At 36.2% G+C, this 16,386-nt stretch overlaps 1 protein-coding gene across 1 annotated transcript in view; it reads right to left on the bottom strand.

Annotated features, from left to right (window-relative positions):
• abca2 (ATP-binding cassette, sub-family A (ABC1), member 2) overlaps nucleotides 1-16,386 on the bottom strand; it is a 53,338-nt gene that overhangs the window by 22,554 nt on the left and 14,398 nt on the right. The window contains exons 7-25 of the mRNA XM_073840075.1: nucleotides 16,161-16,337; nucleotides 15,850-16,071; nucleotides 12,366-12,953; nucleotides 12,104-12,232; nucleotides 11,835-12,002; nucleotides 11,582-11,678; nucleotides 9,804-9,977; nucleotides 9,181-9,283; nucleotides 6,757-6,871; nucleotides 6,416-6,606; nucleotides 6,129-6,279; nucleotides 5,825-6,029; nucleotides 5,580-5,738; nucleotides 3,463-3,643; nucleotides 2,499-2,711; nucleotides 2,212-2,408; nucleotides 1,924-2,103; nucleotides 313-488; nucleotides 76-196 (exon numbers count right to left, since the gene is read on the bottom strand). Coding sequence (XP_073696176.1) covers nucleotides 76-196; nucleotides 313-488; nucleotides 1,924-2,103; nucleotides 2,212-2,408; nucleotides 2,499-2,711; nucleotides 3,463-3,643; nucleotides 5,580-5,738; nucleotides 5,825-6,029; nucleotides 6,129-6,279; nucleotides 6,416-6,606; nucleotides 6,757-6,871; nucleotides 9,181-9,283; nucleotides 9,804-9,977; nucleotides 11,582-11,678; nucleotides 11,835-12,002; nucleotides 12,104-12,232; nucleotides 12,366-12,953; nucleotides 15,850-16,071; nucleotides 16,161-16,337 — 3,547 coding nt within the window. The remainder of the gene's footprint in view (nucleotides 1-75; nucleotides 197-312; nucleotides 489-1,923; nucleotides 2,104-2,211; nucleotides 2,409-2,498; nucleotides 2,712-3,462; nucleotides 3,644-5,579; nucleotides 5,739-5,824; nucleotides 6,030-6,128; nucleotides 6,280-6,415; nucleotides 6,607-6,756; nucleotides 6,872-9,180; nucleotides 9,284-9,803; nucleotides 9,978-11,581; nucleotides 11,679-11,834; nucleotides 12,003-12,103; nucleotides 12,233-12,365; nucleotides 12,954-15,849; nucleotides 16,072-16,160; nucleotides 16,338-16,386) is intronic.

Below are 16,386 nucleotides of genomic sequence, written 5' to 3'. Positions count from 1 at the left end.
GGAAAATGAAATGTGAATCATGGCTTTAGATGCATTGCTACAGCATTCTTTAACAGATCTATCTGATTATCTAACCTGCATCGCTGTTCTCCAGTGACAGATCTTCTTCTGATACCTTCAGAAAGACCTCCTCCAGTGTGGTGTCCATTACACCAAAGCTGGTCAAGGCCAAGATGTTCAAATTCTGCTCAAGGGCCTGAAGAAAATACACCCAACATATGTGCCCATCAATAAACTATTCATATTCAATTTAATAGATTTTATTGATATTGAATTATGTCTTCCCAGTTGTCTAAAAATGTTGGTGTGTACCTGAAACAGCCTCTCAAAACAGCCTTTCTTGACAGCCTCTGACGGTAGGACATAAGAGAGCTCAGTGTTGGAGTCGGACACCAGCAGACAGGAGGCAACATACTGACGGATGAACTGTGTCACTCTGCTCTCTGAACATGGAGATATTGAAGAAGCGGGAGACTGGCTTGACTGATCTAAGTACAAACAGAAACATGATGTTGGGTCATGGCAGATGAAAGAGCAGAAGAAAAACTAGGAGATTTTTCATCTGCTCTTTTGATATTTTAAAGGAACGAACAATGAAATAAGTAACAAAAGAACTCACTAGGTTCATAGAAAAACGACAAGTGTTTAACTTTATAAAACAGATATTTACCAGTAGATTGAAATAAAGTTCTAAACCTTTTTTTTACATTCATAATCACATACTGTTATAGCTTGTATTTAAAAATGGGCTTTTACTCTTATATTTTCAGTTTCCATTTTAATTTTAGATACTTTTTTAGCAATTGTGCAATGTGTTTTTTGCTTTTTTAAAATATTTGTTTTAGTAATTTATTTTTCAGTTAATTGCACTTTAGTGGTACTTTAGGTCCCACAAATTCTTTGGTTTTTCAGCATTTTTGCATATTGGAACCCTTTCCAAAATTATCTGTATGATTATGAGATCCATCTTTTCACACTTAGGACAACTGAGGGAGTCAAAAGCAACTATTACAGAAGGTTCACAGATGCTTCAGAAGGAAATACCATTCTTTAAGAGCCGGGTGGTGTAATCCATGTATTACTGCCCTTCAGAAGCTATTTAAAATACATGTTTCCCAGAAACAAAATAAGTTAAATTTACCCTGATATTCACACCCCGGCTCTTAATGCATCATGTTTCCTTCTGAAGCACAAGTGAGCATTTGAACCTTCTGTAATACTTGCATATGAATCCCTCAGTTGTCCTCAGTGTGAAAAGATGGATCTGAAAATCATATAGTCATTTTTGGAAAGGGTTCAAATACACAAAAATGCTAAAAAAAAAAAAAAAAAAAAAAAGAATTTGTGGGACCTGAAGAATTTTTCTGAAGAACAGCGAGCAATTTAACTGTTCAGGACAAACAAAGAACTCATGAACAACTATCACTAAAATAACAACAAAAACATCTGTGGATCATTCAGGTAACAACACTGTATTAAGAATCAAGTGTATGTAAACATTTGACCAGGGTCATTTTTATAAATGCAACTATTATTTTCTCTTTTGGACTATTTGTAAACATCTTTTATGTGAAAAATCTTATTCAGTACTAAATATACAACAATAGAATGCATTTTGGTATGATCCCTCTTATTTTGGTAAAATAATTAACATTTTGCAGATTCTGCAAAGTGTATGTAAACTTTTGAGCATTATTTCAATTAATATATTTTTAAATATTCTTTTAATTTAATAACCCTGATTTAGACATATTGAACACATCAGGACATGTTGGTACATTTACTGATAGGAGACTACTGAGAGAAAAATGGGGAATAACATGAGCTGGACTCAAACTCAATGCCAACATGCCATCCCAGACATTAATAATTTTAGAAAATGCGCAAGTCCACAAATGAGAAGACACATATCCGCATATATACCTGCAGTGTGTGAGTCACTCTGTTTCTTGACAAGTGTCAGTTTGTAGCCATCTCCATATGTGCTCTTGAGGAACAGGGGTGAACCGCAGCACTTGAGTTTGCCATGAGAGATGATGGCAATACGGTCTCCCAGCAAATCAGCCTCATCCATGTGGTGAGTGGAGAGCAGGATGGTGCGACCTGCTCACACACAGATTCTAGTTTTGGACTGATCATATATTTGAAAACAGATTTCCCACCCCAAATGTTAAACAGTACTATATTTGTGATTAGTAAGGATTGGATCACCTTGTTTATATTTAAGGATGAGGTCCCAGATTGCTCGACGGGCATACGGGTCCACTCCTGCTGTGGGTTCATCCAAAATCACTGCCCGGGACCCACCTACAAACGCAATTGCTACTGACAACTTCCTCTTCATCCCCCCAGACAGAGTCTGAACAAGACTGTGACGCTTGTTAGACAATTCGAGATCCTCTATCATTCTGTGAATTCCAACACATAGATTTTATGAACTCGGGTATGGTTTCAAATGAGAGCAAAGTGTTAGCAAAATGCGAGTCATGTTAACCCACTTGTCCATCTCCTTCCGGATATCTTCCTCAGCCATGCCCTTCAGACGCGAGTAGAACCACAGATGTTCCTCCACACTGAGCTTATCAAACAAAACATTGTGCTGGGGACACATGCCCAAATTCTGCCTAATGCGCTCCATCTCTGTGCGGATGTCATGGCCGTATATGGTGGCAGAGCCAGAGGTGGGTGGGAACAGTCCCGTCAGTATGGACCTATAAGAAATTCATTGAATACTAAATTAATTTTCTGCAGCACGCATCAGTTTCACATATACATAGCATTTTCAGGTAAGAGGGTGCCATTGTCAGCCTCAATAGCTGGGTTTCCACACAAAGTTGCGAATTTAACTTGGAATATTGCATAAACATTTGCGAAACAGCACTGTTTCCATCCAACGAGTCAAAGAGAACAAAACAATCACTTCCTAATGAACTGGCACTAAATATGACTAAGAAAAGTACGAGAAGCAACTGAATATAATAATTTTCATATATAATAATTTACTTGAGCCTCAGATAGAGCAGACAAAACACAATAAATGCGGTTATTGCTTTCAGAGGTGGATGCCTGCTGTTTGGGAATGCAGTTGTGTAAGACAGTTCTGGGAAACAATTATACAGAAACACTAAGGCGTTTAAGAATGGCCATAACAACATTTCAGATGCTTTGCAACGAGATTGTTCCACTGGTTAGTCAGGTTATGCTATCCCATAGTGCGCAGTCATGACTTTTTTGATGTGCATGGAGGAATTATTCATTATTCTTATCAATCCTTTTTCCGCAAAGTCAAAAACCACCTCACATGAGTGTAAAAACTTTTTTTCAAAATTTCCCATCCCATCCATCACTCGTTTCTGACGGATACTTCAAAAAGTGCATATAAACAGGGTGATGGAAACATAATAACAAGCACAATATTGGTCCAGAACCACCCACTACGAAACACAATATCCTGACACTCACATAGTGGTGGTCTTGCCAGCCCCATTGTGTCCCAAGAAGGAGACAACCTGGTTCTCATGCAGGTTTAGGCTCAGCTTGTTTAGGGCCAGTTTGCTGCCTGTCTTGTAGACTTTGGTCAGTTTGTCGATGCACACCACCAGTGGCAAATGACTGGGTTCTTCTTCAATTCCACGAGTTTCCTCTGAACAACAAACAAACATAGATTTAGTAACGGTTAATGCCTAAAAAATATCTCAACAAATTACATTATTTGTACACAAAACATGCCAACTTTATAAGGGACATCAGATGCAATATTCACTTTTGCATGGTGTTTGCATATAAATATGTCTCAGCAGTGTTTGGACATAGTGTTGCATGATATACCGGTACTAAAAAGGTATCACGATACCCTGCTTTAAAAAGGTGGTATGATTCTGCATTTTAATAGTACCGGTACTTTAAGAAAGCATTTTGATAAGAGCCTGCCCTGCTGAAAAAACAGCTGGTTGGCTGGATTTAGCTGGTCAGCAGGCTGGTTTTAGAGGGGTTTTGGCCACTTTCCCAGCCTGTTGAAAAAAACAGCTGGAGACCATACGCTAAAGCCAGGCTGGGAGACCAGCTAAAAACCAGCTACTTCCAGCATAAACCAGCTAAGACCAGCCAACCAGCCTAGGCTGGTTTTAGCTGTTTTTTTCAGCAGGGGTATCAACACTGTTTATTTAGGGTCCTATAATTAAAGCGAAGCAGAAAACATAGAAGGAATCGTGGAATCCAGTCATAAAAACAGAATTTACTGTATAACACGGAATATTATGGATTTTGCCTATTTAAATATGAATCCTGCACATTCTGCGTGTCTCTGTATGAATGAAAGGACACTCATTTTACTACACATACTGAAGCGCACGTGACACTTGGGTTTTTTTCAGCCTCTGCTGCCTCAATATATGAGTACATGAACACATAAACATAATTTCTAGAACTGCTGTGAGAGTAATTTCATAAGCATTTTACCGTTACTTTTGGGGAAAACCATTCTCATATCATATACAAACAAATAAAGGCAGCAACCCAGAAACCCATCAAAATAAAAGTTTGGTTTAACTTGACAGAAATATTACTTAATGTAATGATAGTACTACTACAAACTATATATACTAAATATTATTAAAACAATATTCAAGGAACATTAACCAGAATTTTTTTTTTAAATAAATTAATTAGACATGTATTTTATTGGGCCTTAAAATGTAAAAAATAGAGTCTAGAAAAAATTCAAAACAGGAAAATTTAAATTCAAAAAAATTAAAATGAATTTAGAAAAAATAAAACAGAATTTTGGTAATAAAACAAATTTCAAAAGGCCCTATTTATTTCATTTGTTTCTTTGTTTTATTGTATTAATTTACCTGTAGATCTATGCTTTTCTTGTAGTATCGTTCAGTCGTATTATCAAGATATTTTAGTCAGGTATCGTATCGGAGTCAAAATGTTGGTATCGTGACAACACTATTTGGACACAACCACCTTAATATGATAAAAATCCTTTACATTTTTTTTTAATTCCCAAAATACCTTAACAGTCTTAAATATAAAATGTTTTGATTTTCTAAGCACTGTGACACTTTTTGTCCCATATTAGCATATTTCAGCCCTCAGCCAGTTGTACACGGTTTGCCATTTTCTCCCCACTCGAGCAGCTGTAGCAACAACAATTTCTTGTAAGCAATGAAGATGTTTTGTAGTTGGATGTAAAAGTGAACATAAGAGTCTTCATTTACTCCCAACGTGAGAGCAACTGAGGATGCAGTGGATTAGTTTTGTTTTTGATGGTAATGTGTCACGAAATACACAAAAAAATGGAAGAAAGGGGTGGAGTGACCAGTAGCTCATTATCATTTAAAGGGACATGCATCCACCGAAATGTGAGCCGAGCTGTGAGCCGAGCTGCTTTTGACAAGGTAAAAGGGTGTGGTTTTATACAAAATTTCTAGAATTTTAACCAAAGTATGTTACAGACATTTCATTAAGACCCTAAAGAATCAGACCAACTTGTAGAAAATGGGCACCTGATGTCCCATTTAACAAAGAGTGTAAGCTAATAATATGATGGATTGATGTGGAACGAAGTGTACCTGAGCGTCTGTGTTCCATAGCACAAGCCTGGTCCTCCTCCATCACGCTCAACCTAGTGCTGCCACCCCATGGCCAATCCCACGTCTCTATGCGACCACTTCCTAACCAGTAGGATTTCTGCAAGGGAAAATACCATGGCCGGGGCAGTCCATACATTCCTGAGAAAAGAAAAAAAGGCATTACGGAAACATTACAAGAAGAACATGGGAACTGTACAATAATGACTGCAATGACTGCAGCTTACCTGGATGCACAGCTTCTATATACCAGGTCAACACACCATATACAATGGCATCAATGGTGAGCATAACCATAGACAGCAGGAGGTTAAAGTCATCGCCCTCTACAGGTGACTGGTTGATAGTGCGCCACTGGATTCCAACCCCAGCAACTTCATACAGGGCAAAGTACTTAGATCCCAGACCGAATGCTGTGGTAGACATTAAAGACTGCAGACACACAGAAAAAGAATCACTTGTATACTGAAGAAGATCAATATAAATGGATCAAGATGGAACATGAGAGGGATTCATGGGAAGTCTTCATACCGCTATGCACTTCTCAAAGGCAGTGATTTTATCGTGAGCCACCTCTTCTCTGATGGCCACATACATGTACGGCACATAACTCAGAAAGTAGATGATTCCTCCACATGCTGATGCCAGTTTGGCTTTAGAGTACAACACTGACACCAGGAAACTTTGCGAAAAAGAAAGTGGAGAGAACATTTACGTAACATTAAACAACTTTTGACTACTGTTCGTCATTGAAAAACAATGTAAACAGAATAAAACCAGGTAGCGAAGAAGTAAAAATCAGATTATGGCTCAAATACCAAAACATGATGGTGGCGACGGCGTAGATTGTGAGAAAAAGCCAAATGATAAAGGGATCGCTGTGGAGCAAGACTTTGCCGTATTTCAGTATGGCAGTGAGGGCCGTCACTGAGATGGAAAGCTGCACAAAGCCTGTGATAAACCAGGCCACCCAGTGCACCGCATTATTCAAGCCCATCATCTTCATCACCTGTAAAAAAACAGAAAACATCTTGCATTAAACCATGGGACAACTCTCGATCTCTAAGTTCTCTAAGGACGTTTGTTAGTGACACCAGTTCAGTTTCACAGCGGATCAATATGTTTGTTTTAAAATAAAATGTTCAGTTTATTCTCTTACCTCTTTCAGTCTTTGCTCCTTCTCTGCTACGATGTGCTGGATCATCATGGCCACAGAGTAGACCCAGGATATGACCATACACAGAGGCATCATGTGCTCGATAACAAACAGAAAACTGCAAATGGAAACACCTGTTACAACTGTTCACCTTCACAAGTTGATACATTACTACTATTGACCCCTAATATGCAACAGTACATCATATTATCTTAGAAAACAAAAGACATTTTGTTATATATATATATATATATATATATATATATATATATATATATATATATATTGATCCAGGTATATATCCAGGTATATTATATTGATCATAAGTAACAATTAAGACATTTATCATATTGCAAAGTCTATTTACTTCAAATACAGTTGAGGTCAAAATCTGCAAAATGGTAATTATTTTACCAAAATAAGAGAGATCATACAAAATGCATGTTGTTTTTATTTAGGACTGACCTTAATACTATATTGTAAATAAAAGGCATATAGTCCACAAGAGAAAATAATAGCTGAATTTATAAAAATGACCCCGTTGAAAGGTCATGGTTAACATATAGTCCTAATACTGTGTTGTTACCTGAATGACCCACAGTTGTTGTTTTTTCCTTGTTTGTCCTGAACAGTTGAACTGCCTTTTATGTTTTCAGAAAAATTCTTCAGGTCCCACAAATTCTGTTTTTACAGCATTTTTGTGTATTTGGAGCCTTTCCAACAATGACTGTATGATTTTGAGATCCATCTTTTCACACTGAGGACAACTGAGGGACTCAGTTGCAACTATTACAGAAGGTTCAAACACTCACTGATGGTCAGAAGGAAACACAATGCATTAAGAGCTGGGCAGTACTAAATTTAAAAAATTATGATATTCAGGCAAAATAGGAAAAATGTACACATCTTCATTCTGTTCAAAAGTTTTTACCCTCCAGCTTTACCCTTAATGCATAGTTTTTCCTTCTAAAGCATCAGTGAGCGTTCAAACCTTCTGTAATAGTTGCATATGAGTCCCTCAGTTTGCCTCAATGTGAAAAGATGGATCTCAAAATCATACAGTCATTGTTGGACAGGGTTCAAATACACAAACTGCTGAAAAAACAAAGAATTTGGGGGACATGAAGGATTTTTCTGAAGAAAAGCAGGCAGTTTAACTGTTCAGGACAAACAAGTGACTCGTGAACAACTATCACTAAACAAAAGAAAAAAAACAGCTGTGGATCATTCAGGTAACAACACAATTTTAAAAATCAAGTGTATATAAACTTTTGAACAGGGTCATTTTTATAAATTCAACTATTATTTTCTCTTGTGGACTATATGTAAACATATTTTATGTGAAATATCTTTTTCAGGTCAGTACATTAAAAAGTACATTAAGAAATAACATGCATTTTGTATGATCCCTCTTATTTTGGTAAAATAATTAACATTTTGCAGATTCTTCAAGGTGTATGTAAACGTTTGACCTCAACTGTAAATGCTGTTCTCTTGAACTTTATATATCAAACTATATCATAACTGTATCACAAAAAATATTAAGCAGAACAACTGTCTTCAACACTGGCAATAATAAGAAATGTTTCTTTAGCACTAAATCAAAATATTAGAATAATTTCTAAATGATAAAGTGACATTGAAGACTGGAGTGCTGCTGAAAATTCAGCTTCGCCATCACATGAATCAATTATTTTTTAAATGACATCAAAATATCCATTTTATTTTATTGTAATAATATTTGACCATCGCTCATGGAAAAAAAAAAAAACATTATTTTTACAAAATGATGACAACCTAAACCTGTAACCTGGATGTAGCATCCAACTCTTGGTAAAGTGGGTGATTCTGAACCGAGAATACCTTTTTTAAGGATATCTAAATCTTCGCTTGAGTACGATTCTCCAAACGTGCAAATGATACAAAAGGTCACAACACCCAAGATGTTCACACATTATGACTTTCTATGTTGGCTCTCCTTTAATAGTACTTACGCACATTAAGTTTTTTTCCTAAAATATACCCACATCTGTTTGGTCTTAAAAAGTTTTAAGTAGATCAGAAGCATTATAGCACAAAGTAAACTGCCTTAAGATGAGTCTATGATTGTCCTCTTTCCCCTGAAGGAGAATGACTAATGCTGTGTCATCTGCAAATTTAATGCGGAGTGGAAGCAGAGCGGGGAGCTTGCGTGATTTTGCCTGGAGCTAGGGATGTTTTTTTTTTTTTTTTAATGTAAGCATCTGTGCTCTTTCTGGCTATGAGATCATTCAGATCCCACTCTATCACATGCATTGAAAGACATACTAACACAATGCAATTGAACATCTGCAATTCTCCATGTCTTGAACACAGTGTTTAAGGTTATGATCATTCAGACTGAAAGAAAAATACAAAATATACAACAAAAATAAAGACCAAGCTCACTCGTCTCTAGTGTAGCATGGATAGGGAAACATCTGCACATAGTTTCCAGGCTCAACAACATCATGGCCCACAAACGTGTTGATGATTGCCCGCTCAATCATATCTAAGAAAGGTAGAAACATGGAAAGTCAACACACCACCAAGTAAACATGCTGAAGCTGAATTTACACACAGCAGCTTTACGCTGTGGGAAAGCTTTGATCCTCTTGGCTTTTCTGAGCTCTTAAGTAAGTGCAGCTTCCAGAACTGCCAAGCCAGCACTTTATTGACTAGTGCACCAAGCTTTACATAACCAGGTACACAGTTTACCAGAATAACTTTCATTTTAAATAAAACATCAAATTCACTGCACTTTTCCCAGGCCAATTCAGTACTCAGTGGATGTTGTTTCAGAGCGAGCAATTTATTGCTTTGTCAACAGTTTTGCAAAGAATTTTGCACAAATGGCAGAACTAACGCTCATGAGTTTAGACTACCACTGTCTAGATGAAAGCTAGATCTTTCACTGCCAATAAAATCAAAACTTTAAAGTGCTCACGCTGAAGTACTTTACAGTAAATACAAAACAATATCTGTTTTTGGATATCCTATCTTTTGGAAAATTTTTGGTCGTCTTATCATACCTTGGATCCACACAAAGCCGTAAAGGAAGTAAAATTTGCCACCCGTGTTCGGCCCTGGGCGCCAATAAGCTCGGCGGATTTCATTTGTTTTCTCTGTAAAGCTGGAGTTTTGTCGAATCTTATACATAACATGAGGTGGCAGAGATCCATCTTTATTGGTCTGGAAAATCACACCTACAGAGAAAGCACAGAGAAAGCACAGATTAAACATATGGCTTCTGGCTACATTTAACAAGGTATGACTAAGGGCTAAATGAATCATGAAAATGTAGTTTTAATGGGGAATGGATGGGTCAGCGTCTCAAACCTTGTTAAGAAATAGCTGAGTCATATTTCACTACAAAATCATATGAAAAATCTATCAGTTACATAAAAACATTAAGCATACATTTCAATTTTTTCTCCCCAAATTCTCATGGAGGCAAATGCACAAACATATTGTCAGGGATGATAAAAAAACATAGAATTATACAGTATGTTCAGAAGCTCTGTAAGACTCTGGTTTGAAGGTGTTTATAATTAAGTAAATATTAAATACAATAAATAGTAATCCAATGTAAACTTCAAAAATATTATTCAACTGACTATTTTATGATAGAAGATTAAAAAAACTCTGAACTCTGAGGAAGACATTTATGGCCGGAACAAGTGGGTTTGCAGACCCTTATTTGTATTTTTAAATGTTTTCTATCATAAAATAGTTGAATAGCTGAATAAAGGCTATTTTGTTTTTTGAAGTATGCCTTAGATCATCGTTTTTAAACTGTGTTTTTTATACTTTTTTATTTTATTGAAATACAGTATTACAAATATTATCACAACATACACCGCCGTTCAAAAGTTTAGGATCAATAACATTTTTAATGTTTTACAGAATTCTCTTACGCTCTTATTTAAGTTCCATTTATTTGATCAAAAATACAGAAAAAAATAATATTATAAAAATATTATTGTAATTTAAAACAACAGTTTTCTATTTTAATATACTTATATAATATTTATTTTTGTGATAAAAGCTGAATTTACAACAGTCATTACTGCAGATTTCAGTGTCACAGATCCCAGAAAAATAGAAATCTTTTCTAACAATATAAGTCTTTACTATCACGTTTTATCAATTGAACACATCTTTGCTAAATAAAAACAGTTTGTTCTTTCAAAGAAAGAAAGAAAGAAAAATATAACTGACCCCAAACTTTGAATGGTTGTGTATATTGTTACAAAAGATTTTGATTTTAAATAAATGCTGTTCTTTTTAATGTTTTATTCATTAAAGGATCCTGAAAAAATTATCACAGGTTAAAAAAAAATATTAAGCAGCACAACTATTCACAACATAAAGCAAAGCATATTAGAATGATTTGTAATGATGCTAAAAAAAATCAGCTTTTTATCACAAGAATAAATTCTATTTTCAAGTATATTCAAATAGAAACCCACTATTTTAAATTGCAATAATATTTCACTTTTTTTCTTTTTTTTCTTTTTCTGTATTTTTAATCAAATGAACACAGTTTTGATGAGCAGAAAAGGCTTCTTTAAAAAACATAAAACATGTTATTACTAATCCCAAACTTTTCCCAAACAGCAGTGTAATAATAACTGACAGTTGTAATTTTGTTTTCTTTTTATATGATAATTAGATGATGAGAACTTTTTTTTTTATCTGTGAGAATAATAATAATGCAAAAAACCCACTTTTTTATTTTCTAAGCATAATTTCTTATTTCTTACAGACTTGGAAGTGAAAACTTTTATGCGATGCAATGATCACTCACTTGCAAAGACTGAGACATTGTCGTGGTAGGCCTGATTCAGTGTGTAATTGACAATGCTCTCTTCATCAGGGAAGCCTCTGAAGATATCCACACTGACCTGAGACATTCAGAACAGATTTTAGAAAAAAATGTGTTGAAAAAGTCAGAAATATATATTTTTTTTAAATAAAGAAAGCAAATAAATAAATAAAGGTAAGGTAAGGTAAAATGGATATATAAGGTAGGACAAGTTAAATCAAATTCTTCTCCTGACCTTTGACATGAAGTTTGTCCAACCACAAGCTGCATTATCGATGGTGTGCAGCTGCTCTAACAGAGTGGTTGTGTTTGGCAGGGTGAAGTTTTCCTCCAGCAGACTGTTCATCAGCTCACTGTCTGAGACATTCAAGAGCTCATGGTGCTTCTTCAGGTCTGCAATGAACTATGACACGGACACAACAAAAGACATCAAGCAGATGCACAACACAAAGTGCTATTCAAACTAATAACTCTTAAATCAGTGACAGAAAGACATAATGTTACCTGCTGGAGCCACATCAGGTGATTGTGCAATTTACCCTCTTCTAGAAAGGCTCTTAATTCAGCTGAGATGTTGAGCCACACACGGGCATAATGAGTCACATTCCCCACAAAAGCAAACGTCTCATTGGCCTAAAGAAAGAGAGAGAGAGAGAAAAAACAATCAGATCAGCTATCCAAATGATTCTCTATTAATTGAAAGAATGACCAGCACAAGTTTTAAAAAAGTCATTTGGATTCAGGAGTAATTATTTGCAATTCTTGCCTTTTGTATGACCTTGTCCACCTCTGAGCCAATGGGAGAGTAGAGGATTTTGGGATTTGTAGTCATGAGATGGACAAGTAATCCCAAGTTTCTTTGTTCTTTGCTGGTAAAGCCCAGAGAACTCATATTGCCCTGTTTCAGAGCTTCTGGCTCAATAATCCTGATAAAACAATAAAGATGGTTGAAAAACATATATATTTCATATTTCACATTCACAAAGGTAACACACTCAAACCTGTTATTCCCACAAAGAATTGGCTGAAGACCTGCCCAGAGCTGAACAAAGGCAGAAAACTGTGATCTAGGGTTTTCAGCCTCGGCCTCATTTCCTGCAGCTCCCTCTTGTTCCTCCACAGGGCTGTCTGTTGTGTTGGGACCCCATGTTGTTGTGTTGGAGCCCCAGGAGGAGGTGTTGGCTATAGGAGGAGGCTGGTGACCAGCACAGGCCCCTTTAGGGAGCAATCTGGCCAGACCTGACAGCAAATCCACATCCCTCAGGAGCCGTTCTACATCCGCCAGGTTCTTCAGCAGAGCGCCGAGATGGGATTGATCCAAGAGACCAGACATGTTAGACTGCTCCAGGCGCAACTGAGGAAGAAGGACAGGAGAGAGTGACATATTGAGAAAGGAAAGAGGAGCAATACTTAATTGTAATAGGTAAAAATGTACAGTATCAGATACAGTGGTTCTTCAACTAATAGACACTTTTGGCTCTGTAGACTTATAAAATATATTAAACACTCTTTTTGTAGTCTTAACAGTTTAGTTTGACTACTAATAATGGGGATGAATAAATATGGGAGAAGTTTTTTTTATTTTCTTGTTTCCTGAAAGTCTCAAATTTAATAGCTTTGATAATTACAGTGATGTAAATGTGATTTTTAACAATAATTAAATAGAATAAAAGGAATTTCTATGGAATTCCTATGGAAGCCCGTTTCCGCCACCAAATTTAAAAAAAACAGTTATTGCTTTTTATCGCACAATTCTTTTTTCCTCAGAATGATACAAACTTGTAATTTTTTTCGCAGAATTATATGATATAAACTCAAGTTATAAACTCAGAATTGCGTGATATAAACTCACAATTGCGAGAAAATAAGTCAGAATTATTTTTCTCGCAAATGCAAATTTATATCTCACAATTCTGACTTTTTTTTTGTGCAGTTCTGCCTTCTTTTCTCCGAATGATACAAACTCAGAATTCTGACTTCTTTTCTCAGAATGATACATACTCGTAATTCTGACTTTTTTCTCAGAATTACGTGATATAAACTCAAGTTATAAACTCAGAATTGCAAACAGAAACTCACAATGCTGACTTTTTTCCTCAGAATTGCGTGATATAAACTAACAATTGCGAGAAAATAAGTCAGAATTATTTTTCTCGCAAATGCAAATTTATATCTCACAATTCTGACTTTTTTTGTGCAGTTCTGCCTTCTTTTCTCAGAATGATACAAACTCAGAATTCTGACTTCTTTTCTCAGAATGATGCATACTCGTAATTCTGACTTTTTTCTCAGAATTACGTGATATAAACTCACCAACTATGGATTATAAAGTCAGAACTGCAAATATAAACTCAAAATTCTGACTTTTTTTCCTTAGAATTACATGATATAAACTCACAATTGCAAAAATTAAAGTCAGCAAATGCAAGTTAATATCTCACAATTCTGACTTTGTGTAATTCTGATTTATTTCTGAGAATGATACAAACTCGTAATTCTGACTCAGAATTATTTGATATAAACTTGCAATTGCGAGATATAAACTCACAATTCTGATCTTTATAATATAAAATAAAGTAAGAATTCTTAATTTCTCAGAATTGCGAGTTTATTTTCAGAATTGTGAGTTTATTTCTTTTACTTTATAACTCTATTAGTTGCAATTATTAACAATTACAATTTAGTGGTGGAAATGGGCTTCCATACATTCCTGTGTCTTTCTAAAGCCACTTTCACAGTTAGCATTTACAGTCAGGTCCATAAATATTGGGACATCGACACAATTCTAACATTTTTGGGTCTATACACCACCACAATGGATTTGAAATGAAACAAAGACGTGCTTTAACTGCAGACTGTCAGCTTTAATTTGAGGGTATTTACATCCAAATCAGGTGAACGGTGTAGGAATTACAACAGTTTGCATATGTGCCTCCCACTTGTTAAGGGACCAAAAGTAATGGGACAATTGGCTTCTCAGCTGTTCCATGGCCAGGTGTGTGTTATCCCCTCATTATCCCAATTACAATGAGCAGATAAAAGGTCCAGAGGTCATTTCAAGTGTGCTATTTGCGTTTGGAATCTGTTGCTGTCAACTCTCAAGATGAGATCCAAAGAGCTGTCACTATCAGTGAAGCAAGCCATCATTAGGCTGAATTCTTTCCCTGGTGAAGAAAACACCCTTCACAACAGTGGGCCAGATCAAGAACACTCTCCAGGAGGTAGGTGTATGTGTGTCAAAGTCACCAATCAAGAGAAGACTTCACCAGAGTGAATACAGAGGGTTCACCAGAAGATGTAAACCATCGGTGAGCCTCAAAAACAGGAAGACCAGATTAGAGTCTGCCAAACGACATCTAAAAAAGCCTTCACAGTTCTGAAACAACATCCTATGGACAGATGAGACCAAGACCAACTTGTACCAGAGTGATGGGAAGAGAAGAGTATGGAGAAGAAAATTAACTGCTCATGATCCTAAGCAAGGATCAAGCAGGAACTGAAGACAGTTGCAGTAGAGGCCTGGCAGAGCATCACCAGGGATGAAACCCAGCGTCTGGTGATGTCTATGCGTTCCAGACTTCAGGCTGTAATTGACTACAAAGGATTTGCAACCAAGTATTAAAAAAGTGAAAGTCTGATTTATGATTATATTCTGTCCCATTACTTTTAGTCCCTTAACAAGTGGGAGGCACATACGCAAACTGTTGTAATTCCTACATGATTTGGATGTAAATACCCTCAAATTAAAGCTGATAGTCTGCAGTTAAAGCACATATTGTTTGTTTCATTTCAAATCCATTGTGGTGGTGTATAGACCCAAAAATGTTAGAATTGTGTCGATGTCCCAATATTTATGGACCTGACTGTATATGTCCAAAAAACACAACAAATAAATAATTACTTTTTAGCATAATTTAACAAAATCAAAACTTGACTTCAAATAAATGCTCACAAGTAAATTCAATTATCACTTGTGTCTCATATTTATTCTTTTCATGCTTTTTAATTACATTTTCAGTGACAACACACTATATAAAAAAATGGCACAACTGTTTGTTGTGGTAGAAATGGCACCATAGCTAGAACAGTTGTAATTTTTGGAAAACTGACACTTAATTTTTAAATGCATTAATTTCTGTATGTATATGTATGCATTTATAGGTTACTTTTAATAATAATTAACCCCTGGGACATAAAATGCAAATACCAAACTGTGTCCGTTTAAGAGGAAGTTCTGTTCTTCCACGTACCTGATCAAAGACTCTCCGTGTATCAATCTGATCTTTCAATTCCTCACTCATCTCCTTAAACACCTCTGCCCTCTGCTCCGCCCTTCCACCACAAACAGTCGTTTGATAGGCCTGTAAAACTGCCTGTTGTTTCTCAGGGACCAAAAGGATTTTGCTTATCCCAGTGTTTCCTCCTTCCCCACAAGTGAGTGTTTCAAGCACTGCACCAGTCAACAAAATTCCCTGAAAAAATAGAGAAAAAAAGGAAGAACGAAATTGCAAAAACCGTGTTTAATATTTAAAGCACTTTAAAAGTGAAGTCGCAGACCAACCTCCATCTCACGCAATGCTTGAGGATCAAATTTTTGCCTTCCTCCACCTCCAGCAATCCCGAGCGCCTGGGACAGGACTTTGAGCAGAGCTTGACGGTGAGCAGCTTTAGTGGGGTCTCTCAATGCCTTCTGAATCAGACCCCCCTCCAAACTACGCCAGCCTCCAAGTAACTGCTTCTGAGCATGAATGAGTAGAGAGACCAAAACATTGTGATTGTTTTTTAAT

Source organism: Garra rufa, chromosome 5 (genome assembly GCF_049309525.1).
Source record: "Garra rufa chromosome 5, GarRuf1.0, whole genome shotgun sequence".
Classification (NCBI taxonomy): Eukaryota; Metazoa; Chordata; class Actinopteri; order Cypriniformes; family Cyprinidae; genus Garra; species Garra rufa.
The sequence above is the reverse complement of the archived record's forward strand: the minus strand, read 5'-3'. Positions and strand labels throughout refer to the sequence as shown.